The 19,912-nt window shown below is 41.9% G+C and overlaps 2 protein-coding genes across 6 annotated transcripts in view; one reads left to right on the top strand and one right to left on the bottom strand.

Annotated features, from left to right (window-relative positions):
- The first annotated feature begins 1,093 nt into the window (after nucleotides 1-1,093).
- On the top strand, nucleotides 1,094-6,138 carry TMEM213 (transmembrane protein 213). Its single transcript, XM_071549755.1, has 3 exons — nucleotides 1,094-1,325; nucleotides 3,554-3,622; nucleotides 5,172-6,138. Exons 1-3 carry the CDS (start codon nucleotides 1,250-1,252, stop codon nucleotides 5,339-5,341), a joined length of 315 nt encoding a protein of 104 aa, XP_071405856.1. The 5' UTR covers nucleotides 1,094-1,249; the 3' UTR covers nucleotides 5,342-6,138.
- Nucleotides 6,139-13,000: 6,862 nt separating this feature from the next.
- The window catches only part of KIAA1549 (KIAA1549 ortholog), a 159,103-nt gene continuing 152,191 nt past the window's right edge, over nucleotides 13,001-19,912 (bottom strand). For 4 of the 5 annotated variants that reach the window (XM_071551096.1, XM_071551098.1, XM_071551097.1 and 1 more), the window contains one exon: nucleotides 13,001-18,839. In XM_071551096.1, the coding sequence (XP_071407197.1) occupies nucleotides 18,585-18,839 (255 nt within the window). In that variant the 3' untranslated portion in view covers nucleotides 13,001-18,584. The remainder of the gene's footprint in view (nucleotides 18,840-19,912) is intronic. The other variant, XM_071551100.1, reaches the window with a different exon arrangement.

Raw genomic sequence — 19,912 nt, 5'->3', positions numbered from 1 at the left:
GAGAAAGTTATTAAGTTCTCTCCATCCTACAAGGATTGCTGTACTAGCTACCTTCCCCCCTGCCTCCCCTAAGACCGGCTGCACATCCAGAACAGACCCCAGACAGCTTCATTCTAACATGAGCACACAAAAATATGAGTGATCACTGCAACCTGCTCTCTGCAGAGCTCACCTCCCCCAGCACCTTCCTGCCTGATTTAATGCCTAAAGTTTTCTCTAACAAGTGCATCATCACATCAAAGATAGGAACAAGCACAGCCAACAGCCTAGGGAAGAGCAGCAATGTGTGCTGCTCATCAGACCAAGACAACAACACAGTGTGGTTTTTCCAATCACGACTGCAGAACAATCCATGCTCTCCAGTCGTTATCATTTTGTCATCAACCCTCCTGGTCTGCAGATAGAGCTCTGCTCTCTGGGAAGGTACAGCCTCTGGCTTTGCAAGGAAGATGTGACACAACTACCAGACAAGAAAGAACAGCTTTTCCAGAACCACAATGAAGATGGTGATGGAGGCAATGACACAGCTGAGCCATGGGATGAGAACAGCAGCAGCCTCTTCCTGTGCAGAGACCACAAGTCTGAACTGTCCCAACCCATAACCCAACACAGGCCATTGTTACTGTGCAATAGTTGTCAGTAGCCTATCCAAAGCCATTGCTTTCACCCCATTTCTTGGTGGGAACGTGCCCACACGCTGTGTATCCTGTGCTAACTCAACAGCTGCTATACCAGCATGGCCTAAGGTTGCTGTTTTTTAGGATTCCACATAGCCTTTCCAAAAAAGCATCACTGGGGAAGTCAAGCAAACAAACATGCAAAATCAAAGCCAAACAGAGAGATGAATTTTCTACCCAATCCCCTGCTCCTTTCCAGCTCTATTATACCATTTCACAGGACCAAAAGGAGACTCAGAAGCTGCCTAGGACCGTGTTGGCAAGGGCTGGCTCTGGAGGCCTTTCCTTCCTCTGGCTGCAGCACATCCTAGGGAGAAACCTTTAGGCTCAACCTTCAGGGGCCACCTCCTGGAATCCACCTCCCACTGAAGCTGTTTTGGTCAAAGCCCTTCTCTTTCCTCACCTGGTTTTGGCAGGAAAGTTCAAGGTGTCCTGGCAGCAGGAAGCTCCCTTGCTCCACCCTCTGCCCTGCACAGTGACTCTCTGAGCTTACCAAGGATTTGCTGCACCAGAGCTGCCAGCGACAGCGCCCTGATCTGTGTGGGCACTTGGGTAGGAGCTGGACCCCCAGCATGAAGCACTTCAAGCCCTGGGCAGCGTTCACTGTGTTCTTCTTCACCACTGCGCTCTGGGATTCCTGTTCAGCAGGTATTTCTCTTCTTTTATGCTTCAGTGTTTATACCCTGTGCTTTCCCCCCACTCCTCTCAATACTGCCTGCTGATAGTGATTTGTTCTTTGAAAACGAGGCAGGCTCCCTTGTCTCACCTAAAAAGGGTAAAAAGCTGGGATTGATTAATGCTAATGAGACTTACTGGGCATGATTGATCACAGCATCATTCTGAAGAGATGCTCTCTTGGCAGATATTTAAAGATCCACTGTAAATGTGACTGCACTGCAGGTTGATTCACTGAATGGCAAGGCAATATGGAACCACAGTTCCTTGGTCTTCCTGTGCTTGCTGAGGAAAGGACCATTTGCAATAACACCTAAGAGGCTTGATGTAGTCCAGTTGAACTTTATTAGGTGCTTTTTGCAGAAAATCTGGCTTTGGTGCCACCTTAATTATAAAAGTTGTCTAAATCAAAATGCAAACGAGACCTGTGAGTTTCCTCATTCCCACCAGGCTACTGCCTGCATATGTATATCAGCACCAGATGAGACCTGCCAGCTGTTTAAGGATAGATTAGCTCTGAGAGCCTGTTCTTTAGGCTGCAAAGTCTAGAAACATGAACCAACACTCGGCATTACACAGCACTTCATACACAGGTCATACCCAGATTTGAATGATTCTTCCCAGTGTTCCTGTAAGGTACTTATTAACTGAGAAAACCAATTATGGGCTTGACCAAGGTCATTCAGCAAGTGCCCTAACAAAGTCAGGAATGGGGAGTACTCAGGTCCTGCCTGGGGCAGGCTGCCCAAGGACCCACTCTGAGCTTGGCAGAGCCCATGAGGAAAGCTCTGGTATTGCTGACAGTGGGTCAGCTCAAAATGCAAAGCTGAGCAACACCAGGTGACCCAAGGGGAGAAATCCCCCTGGACAACCTCAGTTTATTTGCTGTTATTTGGAAAATACCAAACTCAAAGCAAAGTTTTGGTCAAAGATCTTGTTCTGTTTTCTTTTCCTGAGCTGAAACTGAAGCCAAGCTATTATTTTGCAGTCTTCAGTGAAATCAGGCTGAAACTGATTTTCTCTATCACACTTCAAATTATCAGCTCAGTTTGATGGTTTGACTGGAAGGAGTTATAGCTTCTGCCTGGTCTGTGGACAAGCAGCACATTAGAGCCCCTCCATCTACATGCAGCACTCACTCCTGTAACCTCCCCAGGCCACTTATCGTTCATGTATCTGTGCAGGGGATGCTCCACTGTGATGAACTTGAAGTGTACCATTCATGGCAGCATGGGAGGAGGTATTTCTTTGACTCCCTTTCTTCCACAGCAGGGCACAGACAGGTGTTGATGCACAGAGACCAAAGCAACCTGTGCTTTTCCCCCATGCAGGCATCTTGCAGCTGTCTTTGTATCTGATCCCACAGTGCTGCAGGGAGAACACTGAGGCTGAGGGGAAAAGAGGGTATCAGGAAGACTGAGGAGGCCTTGGCCTGTGACATGGGCAGATTTGGAGGGCTGGAGACCAGTCAAATAGTTGTGCCAGAGTATGTATATGTTCTGATTATGAGTAGGAAGCAGGATAAAGTGGCAAAACATTAATTGAATCTCCTGGCCTTCTCCCTCCATTACTTCTTTCTGTATGTTCTGTTTTCCAGCCTGAGCTGGTTACCATGCTGGTCCAAACTGAAGTCCAGCCAGAGCAGTGTCAGATGCTCTGAACTGCAGCAAAGCCAAAGCTTCCCACTGGGGTCATGGTGAACCTGCTGAAGCTCTGCTTGGATGGGCTCAGCCTTAGCTCTGCCAGAGTCCTGAGCACACTGGAGTTACTGGGATTTTTCTAAGGGCAAAAGAGGGCAGATGTACAGCCTGCTGCTGGCCATGGATCTCCCCATGCCACTGAATGCCCTCTCTCATTTCAGTCCATGCTTGTTCTGCCTCTGTAGCTTGGGAAAGGATGGTAGTTAATTTGAGCTCTGAGTGAACAACTCATACCAGGGTCACATTCAGGTACAAGCACAGTGGTTCACATCCTTCTTAAGGCTGCTGCTACAGCAGGTCTCTGGAACCTGGGTTGAAAGTGGTGGGATAAGAAAACATACCCTGAAGCGGTAATGGTGAAGGGCAGGAACTTAATTTCTCCACATTGTTTCCATCCTACAGACCTCTGCAATACCAATGGCTTTCAGATTTTCATGCTTGATGCCCAATATTGCTTTTCTAGCCCAAATTGCCTTTTCTCCTGTGCTTTCCTTCTGGCAGCATCCGAAGACATCTCCAATGTTTCAGCAAGCTCCACGATCACAACTGAGTACGAAGCACCTTGTCTTAGTAAGTCTTCATAAATCATTACTGTTAAAGTCAGGAGACGAGTCTACCACAGGTGACTGAGAGGCTGTCCTGGAACGGGATTTATCTGTTGTCAAGGCTATCATTGTGGGTGAACCTCTAGGACACATTTCTAAGACTCCTATGTTGGCATGGTATATTGGATGGACTAATAGATTGGAACAGACTAATTGATAGCTAAATCAATTTGTGTATCCTAAAGCTCCCTGCCAGACCACTTGCCTGGAGGCACTATAAGGATTCCCAAAAGTGCCTCTTTCCCTATCTTATCAGGTCTTCCTGAAGAGCCAGCCCCAAGCAACCCGAGATCCCATCAGTATTCTCAGAGTCATCATCCAACCCAAATGAAAAACATCCCCACTTCCTGTATTATAGCACATGTACCAACACAGGTATGATACTTGAAAGCATGGCCTAGGCATATAGGTCAGGCATCCCTCTCCCTTCTCTAGGCACACACAAGACATCTCTCTCTGGTGGGAATTGCTGCTCTCTGCAGTGCAGGACAGTTGTACTGTATGCACTGAAGGCCAATACACAGGATTGTGGTCCTTCACAACATACACAAATGAGAGCAACTAAACAGCACCTGCACTTGCCTTTTCGCTAGAAATGTGCAGGAGGCTGCCTACCCTTCACCAGGCTCAGGAGGCATTTCCTTTTCACAGCTGACAAGCTTCATGCACGTCAACATGTAATGCATGTAACTGCAAGGTTGTTTTGGCTGCCTCAGCTCTCCTGGGTGCTGGGGTTCCACACTCAGCTTCTGTTCCAGCCTAAGGGGTTGAAATACCTTCAGGCTCCTTTTGATATGTCAACATTACCATGCAGGATACAGACACAGAGCTGGTATCTTCACTCTGCCTTTGGAATGGAAAAAGTATGGCAGATGCCTTTAAATAACAGCATAAATGAAACGACTAATGACATATTTCTTAACTGACTTTAGGAATTGGACTGATTTAAATATAAAAAAAGATGCAAAAGATGCAAGAAAAAAACCCATGGAATTGTTAAAAATGATGACATTTTCAAACATGTAAACCAGGGATCCTCTGATAGTGGTGTTCTGCAGTTATAACACTTAAGTCACAGTTAACAGCCCAGCAGAGAGCTGTCACTCCTACTAGTGTTGACAGAGGTATTGGGTACCTAAAGTATTGGAGATCTTGCTGAAGGTGTCTCTGCTAGGGATCGTTTTACTCTCTCACATGAGGTTTCTCTACCTCAGGTTTATTTTTCAACTAGCTACTTCTATTCTAAAACTGACTGAGGAGATGCTAATGAAAAGATTTCCATAATAGTGGGCACAGTAGTATGAGGAGCCCCTGCAGAGTTTTGCCAGACAGGGGTGACTGATTGAAGACAAACAGGTGGAACAGGTTAAGCATCAGGCTTAGGGGAAACATGCCAAGGCAGAGTGACAGGCCATGGGGCAGACAGTGAAATGACTATCTCATCTGCCTTCTAGTAAAGGAATCCTGTTATGCACTTGGCCTCCCATCATCTCACCTCATTTGTTCTCCACCAGATGTGAACTTCTGCACACAGGCAGCTGTGTGCTGCCCGACGGGGATGGATGATTACGGGTGGATTGCAGCGGCTGTCGGCTGGAGCCTCTGGTTTCTGACTCTCATCCTGCTCTGCATGGACAAGATCATGAAACTCCGCCCTGATGAACCCAAATACTTGGCAGCCTGAAGCAGGGACAGCCAGCAAGCAGCAGCACCTGGGAGCAGTGAGGTGCAGACAGATGGACAAAGCATTACAAGAACTTCCTAAGAAACTAAACAAAAAGTGAACATACCTTCAGTCAAAAAAGACCAGATCTAAGCAGGGCAGCTGCTGAGGCTCATCCTCTCTGGCAGGTCAGAGCTGCCAGCCAAGGTGTGCAGTAGGCAAGTCCTTGCAAACCACCACATAGGTCCTACAATGCAAAAAACCCCAGCAAACCCCCAAACTTTTCCCTGAGCCCTCTCACTCTTGCTGTGAGTGCAGGAGCAGCAAAGAGAGGTGAAGGACCAGTTACCAGTCTATAGCATATTGTCTTAAGATAACCCAGTGCATGATCTTTGGGGCTGAAACAGAAAGTGAGCAAATAAAACTATTTCCTGGAGGCTCAATGTTATGAGATCCATTACTGGACTATAGATCAGGTGACATCAGTAAGTGGATGTAATTCATTGATTTTACCGAGTCCTTCTCACTCACTGACCCGCCATTTTTAAATGTCATTAACTGATACATGGGAAAACTCTCTTAGGGAAACTCAGGGATCATTTGAGCTGGTTTGAAAGTAAAACTAGCTTTTCCAGTGCCATCTATATGTGAACTGTGTTGCAGGAATTAAATGTGGATTGTATTTATTCAGCTTGCACCTGCCTGAGTAACTAAGCCAAGCTGAAATGTGGCAAGCAGGTTTAAACCTGCATATCCAATTCATGGACAAAACTGCTCCTATTTATACAAGATGATAATAAACACTCTTATTGATTGATTTTCACTGACTGGTTTATATGGATAAAGTTTATATTGGCAAGGAATTACTCAACTCAAATAATTAGAAACAGGATTCTAACAAGAACATTCATGCAGGAGGGTTTTCCTCATTGCAAATTCTGATTAGGTGCAGTTGCACCAGTTTGATTTTTATCCATTATTAAAATAATAAATCAGAGCTAAACCTATCTAGACCTACACAGGATTAGCAAACCTACTAGCGATCAGCTGAAACAAAACATAAGAAGTTACTTTTAAACCAAAGAAAGCACCATTGGAGATTTGTATCTACTAAAAATCATTATACTCTCCCATCAGCTCATCAATATGCAACTTCTCCAGTGAGAAAAGATAGGTATCAGTTTAGGACTCCTCAGACTGATTCTGGCATAACAAGACACTTTGATCAGGACAAGTCTGTGCCACTTCAGAGTGATGGGCAGTTGCCCCTTATCAACTATTCACCATCAACAGGCATGGGGACATTAGACACTGAGGAAAAGACACCCTTCCCTATCATTTATCACTTAAGACAAAAAGCCTTTTGGAGTGAAATGCTGATCAGAATTTCTAGTGTCAGGAAAGTAAGTTTTGAAATAGAAGGGCTTAATTCTCAACATTTCAATATACAACAATTAAAACAAAACTAATTTTCACATGACAAATCTTGGTGTTGGACTATTTCTTTCAACAAAAACAACCCCAGCAACAAAACCTCTCATATATTTACAAACTTACAGAAACAAAGGACTCTCAGTCAACTCCAACAGTAAGATGTAAAGAGCAGTGAGCTGACAGTTAATAAACACTTCACTCACTCACATACAACAAATCTTCTAGCTATATAATCATTTTTTCCATTGTAATACTTTTAATAGGTGAAAATGTTCATTGCCCTGAAAGCCATGTGAAAGATACTATGACAAAAATCTCCACATACTGCCTTACTGTCCACGTTCTGCAGACCTTTTCCTACAGTTCTCAAGACTTAGACATTGTTCTCCTGGTTGGGAACACAGAAGTGACTGATGGATACAGCACTGGTTTTCATCTTTGGGAGGATATGCTTCATAGCTTTCGCACATCTTTGAGTTTTAAGCACATAATGCAAACTTTACATGTCCCACACCCAAGTGCATCACCCACAGCTTGTTTATTTTTCAAACTCTCCAAAACAGTGTGCTGGTGTGCAACTACCTTCAAGGACTGTAGTAGACTTAAACCTCAGGTTTTGCTTCTTGCAGCTTCTGTTGAGGATTCTCAGCTCAGCTAAACTGGAGGGGAAAGGAAAAAAAAAACCCACATATTTTTTCTATATAATGCAGTGCCCCCAACGATCTTACGTGCTTATGTTCACAGGTGACACTCAAGTCCTCACAAAGTCAGGTATACAAATGTATATTATCTTACAGATAATTTCTGCTGCGAAACGTATACTTTTCCTAGACCAGTGACCTGTAAACCTCTGCTCTAATATGACAGTTTTGTTTCTTACTGCATTGCCTACTTTGACATCTGACATTGGCAGGTTTGATCTGCAGCTGCTTCTTTTCATCATTTGACTGGGTCACTTGGAAAAATTTAGTCCTGTAATGAATCTCATGAAGATACTACTACACCCAGCATGTTTGGGATCCCTAAACAAAGTGGCAGCATTCCACAAGCTCAATGGCTCCCAATGTAATCATCTTATCTGTTCCTGTACAATACAGTACAAAAAATAAAACACTACTTTAAAGAGACACTCCAAGGTACACTCTGTGGCTGTACTGGTTGTAGGCACTATGGTAATTGCAAGGACAATGCAAAACTATGCACTGTGCAAAAAGGAGGAGAAAAGCCCTAATGGTATTGTCAGTGTTTTAGGGGCCTGTCAAGAGTTATAGAAAGCACAGAATAAAAAAGTTGCATCCAAATTACTTGAGAAATTGACATAAAAACAGAAACTAGTATGCAGAAATGGATTAGACATACCTGATTTCTAAAGTCCAAAGATTACCTGCTGTCTGCTGTTATATTTCCTGGAATAATTTCAGCGAGGGAACACACAGTAAGAAAGCACAGCTTGTCCATTATATCCCTATTTTAAGAGCAATCAAGTCATAGTAGAAGGCTGTGGTCTGGTTTTGATGCACAAATTAAAGGTGACTTTATAGGACAATGCCTCATCAGTGTGCTCCATGAGCAGTGTTGCAGACTGATATACTAATTTATTGTGTATTATTTCATGGTCTTAATAATATCACTGACAGGTATAATGGACCTCTGGTTGTAGATCCCAACTAGTACAATGCTTCCCAGGCCCTGCTGACTTCAAGGGAGTTGCACATACATCCAGCACATGCTTGTTCAGTTATTTGGGGGGTTTTTGTATTGTAATTCAGGAAGCCTGTAATTTTTGTTCCCATGGGAAATCTTGGAAACAAAACATAACTCCTGATTTATCGCTGCATAAATCATTTCACCAGTGTTAAACCTGGGTACCCCATCAGACTGCTGCATACAACAATTATGCAGGCACTTGTACATCTCAAAGCATGTAAAAAGTAGGATAGCAACTCATGTCACCTATTAAGCTGCAAATTACCCTCTCAGAATGATGATGGAAATGTTAACATTCCAGTCATTTATAGTTACTATCTGTCCAGCAAAATTCTATGTCTTTGGACCTAAAAGTTCATCATTGGAATGAGATGGAGAAAAAAATCTATTCCAGACTTTATGATTCAGTATGAAGCAAGAAATTGTTGAAATCTGGATGGCTGAAAAAAATAAGTGTAACTGAAACACATAAGTTTGAACCTCAACACTGCTGACCAAGTCAGCTGAGTTCTTCACGTTTTCTGGACAAAGTTTCTGAATTTCAGGCATGAAGGTATATGTAGTGCCTGGAAAGGGAAAAGGGTTGCAAATGGCACCTGGAAAAGCTGCTGGTCTGAAAACATCTGGGACAGACAAATGGAGCAGCAGGGACATGTAACTGAGCAGCACTTCTAACAATAAAGGAGAAAAACATTAGCAGCAGCACAGTGTTTCAGGGTAACTACCTTAATTTGCCTGGAGAGAAGATCAATCGCATCCGACTAGTGGTTTTTATAAATTCTTAATTCAAGACTAAATGGATTGGTACTTGATGCATGAGTCTTCATCTTTTCAGATACCATTGCTCTGGTAATGACTCACATTACTCACTGCCTCTATCCTTGGGGTTTTAGTGAATGAGCTACATATTAAGCAATTGCACTTTACAATGATTACACTTTGTGAAATCACTGGGGGAATGAAAACTGGCAAGCATCAGAGCTCCCTACTCACACGAAGCATACAGACAAAAGGCAGAGGTTAAATTCATAAGAAAAGGTGTTCTGTACTCGAACTCTGTAGGAATTTTGATAAAGCCATTATAAAACTAGGACTGCAGAAATTTATTGTAATTAATTATGGCCAAGGAATGGAATATAGACATTCTGGGGAAGCAACCACGCTCTCTCATCCTTACACTCAAAATTTTGCTTACTTTGTGGTATCAGCAGTACCAGTACCTGCTGTGGAATTCAAAACTTGCTACAGGTTAGTGTCCCAGAATCAAACATGCACTGTTCAAGGAGCTAATTTCCAACTCCTATTTTGTAATAACCTTCTGGAAATAAAACACAGGGTAAACAATGCACTGTTTCCCAAGTCTGCAAACTGCTTGAAAAAAAATACAGCCCTAAGAGACTTGTGATTCTTCCTGTCTAATTTGACAATATGAAATGTAGGGACACATTCAGTCAAACCATTTTGCTTGCCTATGATAGAGACTTGTAGGCTCCAGTGTCTTGCTGACATAAAACTCCTCCAGAACTGACTTTGCCCTCCAAAAAAAAGTGTCCACTCCGAGTGACCAGCAAACAAAGCTCTGTTCCCATACCCTGTTTGTCATGGTGACCTTCACTCTAAGAGCTAAAGAACTGAACTAATTGTAAAAGTCTACGTTTGTTTCCTCTACCATTGCGTGTGGTAAAGTCATGGCCCTGCCAGACACACGCTGGGGACAGCATAAACTAAACATTCACATTGTGTCAGTCCCAAATCCCTCCATTTCTCTCTCCAAAGGTTCCCACCACAATTTGGTTTGCCACTTGAAGGAACCAAAGAGCCTGAGGCAATTTATAACCTAATTTAGATGAAGATGTCACAGGCCCTACAGATCTTTTGTGTGCTGTTGAAACAGCAAGGTGAGATCATAGAACCATAGAATAGATTGGGTTGGAAGGGATCTTAAAGGCCATCTAGTTCTAATCACCTCTGTCATGGGCAGGGATCCCTTCCAGTAGACCAAGTTGCTCAAAGCCCCATCCAGCCCGGCCTCGAACACTATCAGGGATGGGGCATCCACAACTTCTCTGGACCACCTATTCTGGTGCCTCTCTACCCTCAATGCAAAGAATGTCTTCCTAATATCTAATCCAAATCTACCCTCTTTCAGTTTAAAGCTGCCACGCCTTGTTCTATCACTGCATGCCCTTGTAAAAAGTCCCTCTCCAGCTTTCTTGTAGGCCTCTTTAGGTACTGGAAGGCTGTTCACTGGAGCCTTCTCTTCTCCAGGCTTCTCAAAGGTCCCTCTAGTCCAGCTGTGTGTCCCAGCAACAAGTATTGGGGGAAGAAGATACAACCTTCACTGTACACAGCAATCCTCCCTTCCTCCCCATGCTCAGCTCACAGGTGAAATAAAGCCCCTTTCTGATACAGAACTGAGCTCTCTGGCAGCAGCTCATCCTCCTGGCACTTTAAAATGCATCCTTTGAGGACTGTGGACAGTTTCATGCATGAATACGTTTCTATGACTTTTTCTTTTCAACTTCTCCCTTGTGATTACAATCATTCCCATTTCTCCCCACCCTTCCCTCTCCTACTGATCTCATTTTCCATGGACTTTACATATTCACTACTGAGTTTGTGCACCAACTTAAATACAGCATGTCACCCTTCAATTATTTCATTTGAGTGAATACCCATTTTAAGAAAAACATATAGAAGACCAAAGTCCTGGTTAAATTTTCTGCTGCCTCTGTGCTCTTTTGTGGCTGCATATACCACACTATTTACTCATTTCAGCTGTACCCTTATTATTCTCCATTTACTCAATATACTAGGTTTCTTCCCTTCCTTCTCTGCTCATAGCTGTGCCCATTGTTGGTTTCAACAACCCAAAAGACCTGCCATGTCCTTTCGTTCTCTTCCCTTTCCTGTGGGCAATCAAATTGACTCCCAACTGAAGATATTCTGTAAGCTCTGCCCCTTTCACCATTGCTTCTCTTCACAAAGTTCTTTATATTAATATACCCTATCAGTGGCTTTTCCAGTCTCTGATTTATCTAATAATAAAGACAAAACAAATGGTCCCAACATACAGAGCCTGCAGTTCATTAGTCACTGGGAAAGCCAGAGCCACTTTTTCTAGCTTCTAGTTTCCAGATCACATCATTATATATGTAGCCAAATTAGTTTTTCAGTGTGACTTTCAGAGAAAAAGTTAAAGTACTTATTCAGGTCCTCCACAGCTCTGTTTGCTTTACCTAACTGAGGGAAGAGAAGGGAGACAACTGCAAAGCCATCTCTGCTAGACTGTTCCCACTTTGTAGCATTTCAATACATTGTGTATTTAAGTCAGATCAGTTCAACAATATTCAAGTTTCAACACAGCAACTCTCTGGCCTCAAATACATGAATAAATTACCATGCTTTAGCTGAACAATATCAGCACCCCGTGCAGATATGCGATACTGTTAGGTGAAAGATGTTAGCTCATCCTTAAATGAAGAAGACTAAACAATGCTCATTGGCACTAGTGTTGTTCTCCTTAAGCTGCAGGAAATGGCACTGTTCTCTGGCATAAGTAAGATTACTGTAGGCAATGTTGTGTCAGTGATGACATCTGCTTGAAGTGACAAACAACTTCTTGTAACTTCTTCACAGTTCAACTCTGCGAAAGCAAGAATGTTGTTTCCAGTATCCCATCAAATTTTCCTCCACACAGCAGTGAAGTACAGGAGGATTCAGCAATAATGTAAATACGTGGCTGCACATGTAAAAATCCTCTGAACAGGAGATACCTCTCACCTTCAACCTTGAATTTTCAAAGTGGTCTCGCTTAAAGCTGCCATCATCGAGCCCAAAGACAGAAACTAACATAAGGATTAAACTCATCCATGGAAAAGCTTGACAGGAATTGTTCCATGCAAAATATAAAGCAACTTACCTGAAACCATTTTGTCCAGGATTGCATGGACTAACAAATCTAGTAACAAGTTCACAAGTTTGTGATTGCTCAGATCATCTGTACTGCACTGAATTTGAACAATTTCATATTTAGTGCCTATGCTGAATTACTACTGACAGTAGTAATTCTCCTGTTTGCTCAAGTCCAAGGATAAAAGCTTTCTGATTTTTTATTATTGCAGTATTTTTAAAGTTTTTATTTCTTTAGCCGAGTTTCTTTTAGATCTGTGTGTCAGGACAAAAAGAGTGCAGTGCACTGCCAAATATAACACCACATTAGTTCTCCTTGAATATAAAAATAAGTTTTTCCTAAAACACAAACAATATGCAGCTACTGCTTTTAAATCATGCACAGCACTAAAACTTTCCAACAGCCTGGATAAGGAAACCAACTTCCAAGAAGCCTTGGGATGGAAATATTTGAGAAGTTTTCATGGGAACACTACAGAGCTCTTAAAAAGTGTGTACATTAGAATATACTTGGAAATGCAAAACAATAATTTTCATCTTTCAGTCTCTTCTCTATTAGTTCTTTTCATTTCACCTGCTCTACATGTGGCAATAAAAGGATTTCTGTAAGTGAGCCTGAAGACCACATCAGGGATCCATTTAGCATTTGTTTCAAAAGATTCTTGAGAGCATTTGTTCAAATGTGCCAATATTTTATTCCAATTAAGGCAACATGTAACAACCTAAACACAAACTTCCAGTTATGGAGCAAGAACTACTCAAAATTAAACAGGAGTGGCCACTACAAAGAAAAATACATATTTGATATAGTAAAAGGTATCAAGAAAAAGTAACACAAAATCAAGACAAAACATTCCATCTCTACAAACTATGAAGTGCAAAGAAATGTGTATTTTTCTAGTACTAGCGTAACTTCAATTTACCAGTCTTTTGTGGAATTCACAGGACTGCAGCTCCGCTCTGGAAAAGTCTCTTTAAAAACGCAGTGCAACTCCACAAGATTTTTGCTTCTCAAGTTTCTTACTCTGGGTGAGTAAACTCACCCTGAGACTTGTACATCAGAGCTAGACACATCTTGCCAAGTGCATCTCAAACTGCACTAAGAAATCTGCAGGATAAATTCTGCTTCCAAAGCGTATGTGTGACTAAACGGTTTTCTGTGGAAATCATGCAGATGCAGCCAGGGGCAACATGCAGACCAACATTTGGATCTGAACTACCAATCCTATTGGTATGAGCTGTCACAAGCTCAGTGTGTTCTGCCCTCATTGGATTAGTGTCAGAGACAGAGAATTAAAATTTCCTCCCTCGGATATAAGCTCCATTTCGAGATACACTCACTGTAAGAGACGCACTGCACTCAAGTGCACCCACACCAAAATACTGCAAAACTACAGTGAATCTTCTCAAGCATTCCCAAACTAGCATTCCCAATTTCTGCTTCCTTAGTATTGAGGCCCTACAGAGCAATACATGAATGACAGCAGACTGATGACAACAGAATACATCCCTATTGCGTCTCCTCGATTCTTAAACAAAATCTAACAGGAAGAGAAAAATATGCCCTTCACAAAGGGGACGTGGATTTTTATTTCCACATTTATGCAATTCAAAGCTGCTGCTTTTCTCTATGCACACCTGAACAGTCCTGGAGAAACCCCAGAGCCATGGCAAACTGCTTTTAGGAGTCTCACAGATGAGACATGCTCCTCATTTGTACAAACCAGCACTGTGAGCAGTGAAGACTGCAAAGAAGAGGGGCTGTGTTACGGACTCAGCTGCAGTGAGGGCAGGGGGAGTCCCCAAGACTTCTCTCTCTTTTTAGTGCACCATCACAGGTGGTCCTGGAGACCTTGTTGCAGTCCTTTGCCTTTTGACAATCATATTACCCTTTTTCATTTAATCTTTTAATCTATTTCTGGCTTTCTGTCCATATTCAGAAAACATCAAACAGGTGTTTTGTTTTTTTTAATCCATTTTTAAATTTGTGTCTGCAAAAACATGGCCCACAACATGCTGCACCTCAAAGTCACAATTGTTCACCCTGCCACTTCAAAGCTCTTGGTCAAAATAGGGTATTTTCAAGGACTGGCACCTTGTAACAAAGAACTGCTTAGATCAGGCATGGAAAGCAAAATGCCCACTTCTTCCCTGAACTACTGAAATTGGAAAAAGGGGGAATGTAGCGAGGGCAGAAGTTAAAAAAACTAGTTCAGCTGCCTACTGCCATTGATATCACACAATTGGTGCCTTCACTGGAGCCTGAATACACACTGGCTTCCTTGTGTAATCCATCGAATGTGTTTCCAAGCCATGAGTTAATGCACAAGAGCATCAGCTGTTTTGGTTCTTCAGAAGTTACAATCCCTGTACACAAGCCTCTTTCCAAGAGAGCTCCATAACCCTGCTCATCTAACTTAAAGGCTCTGACTTTAGCATTTCCTAGGAACATGCACTTTTGTGTGATCAGTCTTTGTATTATGTGTGTCCATAAAGGTGCACGACTCTGGGGTAGCTGATATTGTGCCAACCACTCCGTTGGGTGCAGAGATGACATACAGACCTTGTGTGATGCTGCAGCTGCTAAACCATTATATAAGAAGCCTGTTCCAAACCACTGCAAGTACAGTACATTGCAAAGTGCTGGTCAAATTCCACTTACTGCCCCAAAGTGTGCATATTTAACATTACAAGTCCAGCATCCATGCAAATCACTCCTCCTAAAAGCAAGGTCTTCTTTCTTGAGTCACATCCTCACAGTCACTGGCAGGACCACATGTTACATCCTGGCAGAGAATATTTTATAGTACTGAACTGTGCCCCACCTTTCAAATTGAGTGTATGAAAAATAACTCTAACATTTCACTTAGCTCCAAAAATAATCATGAAGCAGGCTAGGGGTCAACATTTTGGCCACAAGAAGGAAACCAACCAAGCTAAATTATGTAGCTCTCATCTTGCCAAGTTCTTCTCTCTGCCAAACAAAACACAGACGAAACACAAATGTCAAGGAAAACTGTGAAAAAAGGGAAGAGCCTAAGGATTCCATGAACCAGATGGTTCAATCATGGAAATGGATGCAACTGTTGGTAACAGCTTTCTGTGCCTGTACCAAATTCTCATTTGATCAATGTTTTCAGAAACTGGTAGATTCATTAACAGATACTTAAATTCAGGATACTTTATGTTTCAGGAAAAAAAGGTTTGTTTGGGTTTTATTTTCCTCCCTTTTAACAGGGCAATAAAAAGAACTGGGAAAAGAGCTCAAACCCATGGGGATGCAGAAGCTTACAGACTTTTTCCCCCTGAACATCCAAGTGAAAACACACATTTTGGCACATGCGTTCCACAAAATCCTTTTTTTTTCAGCATATGAAAAAACCCTGCTTTTCCTGTAGCTGCAGAAAGTCAAGTGTGGGTCTCCCTTGTTAAAATCATTATTGGAACTGGTGGTTGGTAACTGGTATTACTTTTCTTACTATATGAAGATACAGACTATGCCATACCTTTTTTTGAACACCGGGATCAGGTGTCCAGCCAGTTTGAGGACATAACTTCCAAACACACCTTTCCAACTTCGTGTCATTTACTGTCCTGCCCAAGGTTTTAAAGAGGGATTTTTACATCAGAAAGACTCCTTTATTTACCAGTACATACTTGTCCTGTGTCCTATGTTTTTCGTAAGATTTGGGATTAAAAAGAGAAAGGATCTTCATCCATATATAGAAAGATGGAATTAAACAATAGCATCACCATCACTAGCAAAAAATGTATGAGAAGTGGTTTAAGTTCCTCTAAATTTAACAGCTCTTATTTCACAGTCCTTCTTAAATTGCTGGAACTAGAAAATTAGCTCAGTTTTTAGTAGCCCCTGTTTTCTTGAAATGAAGCCAGGGTAATGTGTTAATATTATAAGCACTGGTGTGCTCACTGCAGAATTAAGCTGGAGGATAAAGCGGGCTCAACAGAGATGATTTTAATGGGAACACTCAGCAACAGTCAGTCTTCAGCACTGTAAGAAAGACCAAATGAACATTGCCCGATACACTCTTCTTTCTTCAAAACCTGACATTTTGCAGAACTATTGGCAACATTCATGTTTACAAACTTGGCAGAAAACAAATGTTTATATTTATCCTAGAATTGATTATCACACAAAAAGCTTAAAAAATCAAATCATAATGACCTGTTGGTAATGCTGTTCACAACCATGCTGGTGTTCTGACCCCAATCAAACCTCAACTGGTGCCCATGAGGGCTTTATAGATTAGCCAGGGTGAAAATTAATTAGACTGCTTCAGTGCAGTAAGTCCCTCAAAACAACTTCATAAGCTTTTTGATGATCATAGGGAAACAGGAAAATAACTGATCTTCCTAGTAAAGAGGGAACACACCACCTGTTTTTCTCCACATCAATGAGCAACTGAGGTTTTGGCTTCAGCAATGAGTATGGTGCACAAGCTCCATGAATAAAGTAGGTAGTTGGCTTCTTCCACGGTGTCCTTGTACCTGCTCTCATTTCAGTCTGAGTTAGTCCTGTCACAGTTACTGGACTGTGCACTGGAACCAGGAACAGATTTGGCAGCCAAAGAGCACCATATCACACCAGTGTTACAGACTGTATTTTACCAATGTCATTTCTACCCCAGTGAGTGAGGCAAACGCAGCCCCTACCCAGATCAACTCCCCGAGGTTCTCTCTGGCAGACCCTGTTCCTGAGACCTTTTATGACTACAGTCTGCTATTATTTGAAACAATTACACTGTAGCAAATAATAGTTTTGCCATCCTCACAAACACTGAGCTTACCCTCTTATCTCTGTGCCAAGTTGTTAACTTTAGTTCAGTCTGATCTGAAAATGAAAACACTCCAACAAATCATGACTTAAGTAAAATTTCTGTATGTATTATGTCAGTTACAGTTATGCAATGGCCAATATTAGTAAATTTGTAGCTAATATTAAATTAAAACTCTGAAAAAACAGCGACAAACATTTCCATGGCACGTACCGTTTTTACCATGGGGATAATGCTTACCCTTTGTCCAAAGGGACAGTGGAAACAAGTATTATAAATATAGAAACTGTCTCAAAACTGCAAATCTAAGCCTATGTTAATGCTCTAAACTGTCACTGACTTTCACTAAAATTATTCAGATCCAAACATAAGCAATGATTTAGGACATCAATTTATAATGTAATGCTGGTGACCCTGTACCAGTCAGGCTGGATTGGTTTCTGTCCACAAAGCAAACTACAGAGTGGCAATATTTTATCGCTGGTCCTGCAAGAGCATTCAGTATGTAAATACATTTTTTAAACATACACACACACACATTTCCCCAAATTCAACTGTGGCTGAGTATTCCTCTCCCAGTTTTCAATAATTTTTAAACAAATTAGATAACAAGCCCTTTCTGTTTGGATGCTTTGTTTTCTTTTTCCAGCCTGAATGAGTCTACAGATATTTTCTTAGTTATACAAGGCCAATGTTTCACTTTGCAAACATTGAAGATGAAGGAACACTTGAAGCTTCAGCACCAGAAGGAAAACAAGGAAGAGTGCAGAGGGTTCCTTCATTTGGAACCACAGATCTATGACAATTATCGTTCCAGTTTGATACAAGTAACTCAAAAAGACTTTTATTCTAAGTAGTCCTATTGTTCCTGACAACCAAAGTAATTCTTATGTCGGATCTGACCTTGAAGACCCTTGAGCTGATACAGTTTGTAATCCTGCAGAACAGTAACACAAATCAGTTCCCCATAAGCACTGGAGAGATAAGAATACTTGTAACTTCTTGCAAAATGTCAACTCAGTTTATTCAAAACTTCACCTACTTCCTTAGAAAAAGGAGTCCATCATACTTGGAGTTTGTTCCTGTCTTTTTTTTGTTTTGTTGCTGGAGTATTGAGTTCTTGACCTAAGGTTTTATTTATGTGTTAGGCTGAATGAAGGTAAGGAGAGAGAAGGAGCACCGTAATATTAGTAGATTAATTAATATTACTTGTGATGACACTGATTTTCCCTGTTTGTCCCCCATCTCTCTCTCTCCTTACTACTCTAATTTTGTTGCCTTCTTCAGTTTTTCCAGAGTGTTGTCAACAGAGCTGTGAAAGTTCCTTCCTTTGAGAGAACAACATTGCTGATTTCCTCTAAGTCTTTGCTTCCATAGGAAGCAGATACCTGGCAGATTTGCAATGGAATGCTAAATCAACTATGGAAGTTCTGCACTGTTGTCTGTTTCTGAGACAGCCGTAGAAGTTCTTCTCTAATTGCTTTGATAAGAGAGGCTGATGAGTGACCTGGCTGGAGGTCCTCAGTGGAACTGGTGGTGTAGCAAAGGCCCTGGCCCTGAAGGCTGTTGTGTGGAAGCTGAGCAGGAGGTGCTGAGGGCTGCCTGGCTGAAGTCCTCGGCATCTGGAATACTGGTGAGGAGGAATATTCTTGGTGTCCATGCATATGCGTCTGGAAAAAGGCAGAAAGTGTTATTGTACTTTCTGAATAAACACAGTTATCCCAGAAAAGACAAGAAAGCAAAAAGGCAAAGAACAGAGGGGAAAGCAACATGGAGATGCTTCTATTTGCTGCAACTGTTCTGTTACATGAATGAGTGATTCCTCTTATGGAGCACAAAACAACATGTGTACACAAAATTGTCGGACTGCCTCAAGTCCAGAAATTTTCAAAATCTCTTCCACTATCTGTTAGAAAGCCTTGACCACCTTTGCAATCAATGGTAAGTTTAGAAACTAGATTGGAAGGAAGTGGGGAGAAAAGCCAGAGGACTGGAAATGAACAAAATTGGCTCTTCTTTCCTTCCATTTCTACCAACTTTCTAAAAGATAACAGGCAAATTACTTTCTTCCTGGCTGTCATTTCTCCACACTATTTAAAAGCACAGATACTACTACTTTGACATTTCTGGCTTGCCTGTTCAGACTGTACACTGGTGAGGACCCTGTGACTGACCAGGGCCCAGGAAATCACAGTCAACAGAAAAAGCAGAAGGAGAAAACTACTCAGATTTGAAAGATTAGATTTTTCCACACTCAGCATCTGTTTTACATATCTGAGAAACACTATCCCAGTTTAGGGACAATCATTTTTTCAGGGTAGAAAGGGGTTAATTCTGTGTTTGTTCAGTAACACGCATTTTCTAACAAAACAAGAAAGAAACAAAACAGAAGCCTGAGCTTATGGTTCCTCTATTTGAAAGAAAATCTGCTTACACTAAAACAAAGTATGAATTTGCAGTACAGTGGGTGACTGCACCAACTCCTAGTATAGACACAAACAAGGTTGATTTCGAAAATCTAAATTCCAGCTGACATCCCTGAAGCAAGTGTTTCCTCTTGCCTCATATTGCTGGAGGCTGAGAGACAGAAGAAGAAAACACTGGACACAAAGGACTTGAACACACAGTTGTGAGCAATGCAGTGTAATCCCCTTTCAGAGGATCTGCACTGGGGATGGGGAACTGCCACCTGCAGCAAATTCAGATCACAGTCATCACAATTCAGTGAGCACCACCCTTCTCT

Source organism: Pithys albifrons, chromosome 3 (genome assembly GCF_047495875.1).
Source record: "Pithys albifrons albifrons isolate INPA30051 chromosome 3, PitAlb_v1, whole genome shotgun sequence".
NCBI lineage: Eukaryota > Metazoa > Chordata > Aves > Passeriformes > Thamnophilidae > Pithys > Pithys albifrons.
The sequence above is the reverse complement of the archived record's forward strand: the minus strand, read 5'-3'. Positions and strand labels throughout refer to the sequence as shown.

Coding starts and splice junctions, on each gene's coding strand:
- TMEM213 (XM_071549755.1), top strand. CDS start 1,250: ATGAAGCACTTCAAGCCCTGGGCAGCGTTCACTGTGTTCTTCTTCACC. Junction 1,326..3,553: donor CTGGGATTCCTGTTCAGCAG/GTATTTCTCTTC, acceptor TCCTTCTGGCAG/CATCCGAAGACATCTCCAAT. Junction 3,623..5,171: donor GTACGAAGCACCTTGTCTTA/GTAAGTCTTCAT, acceptor GTTCTCCACCAG/ATGTGAACTTCTGCACACAG.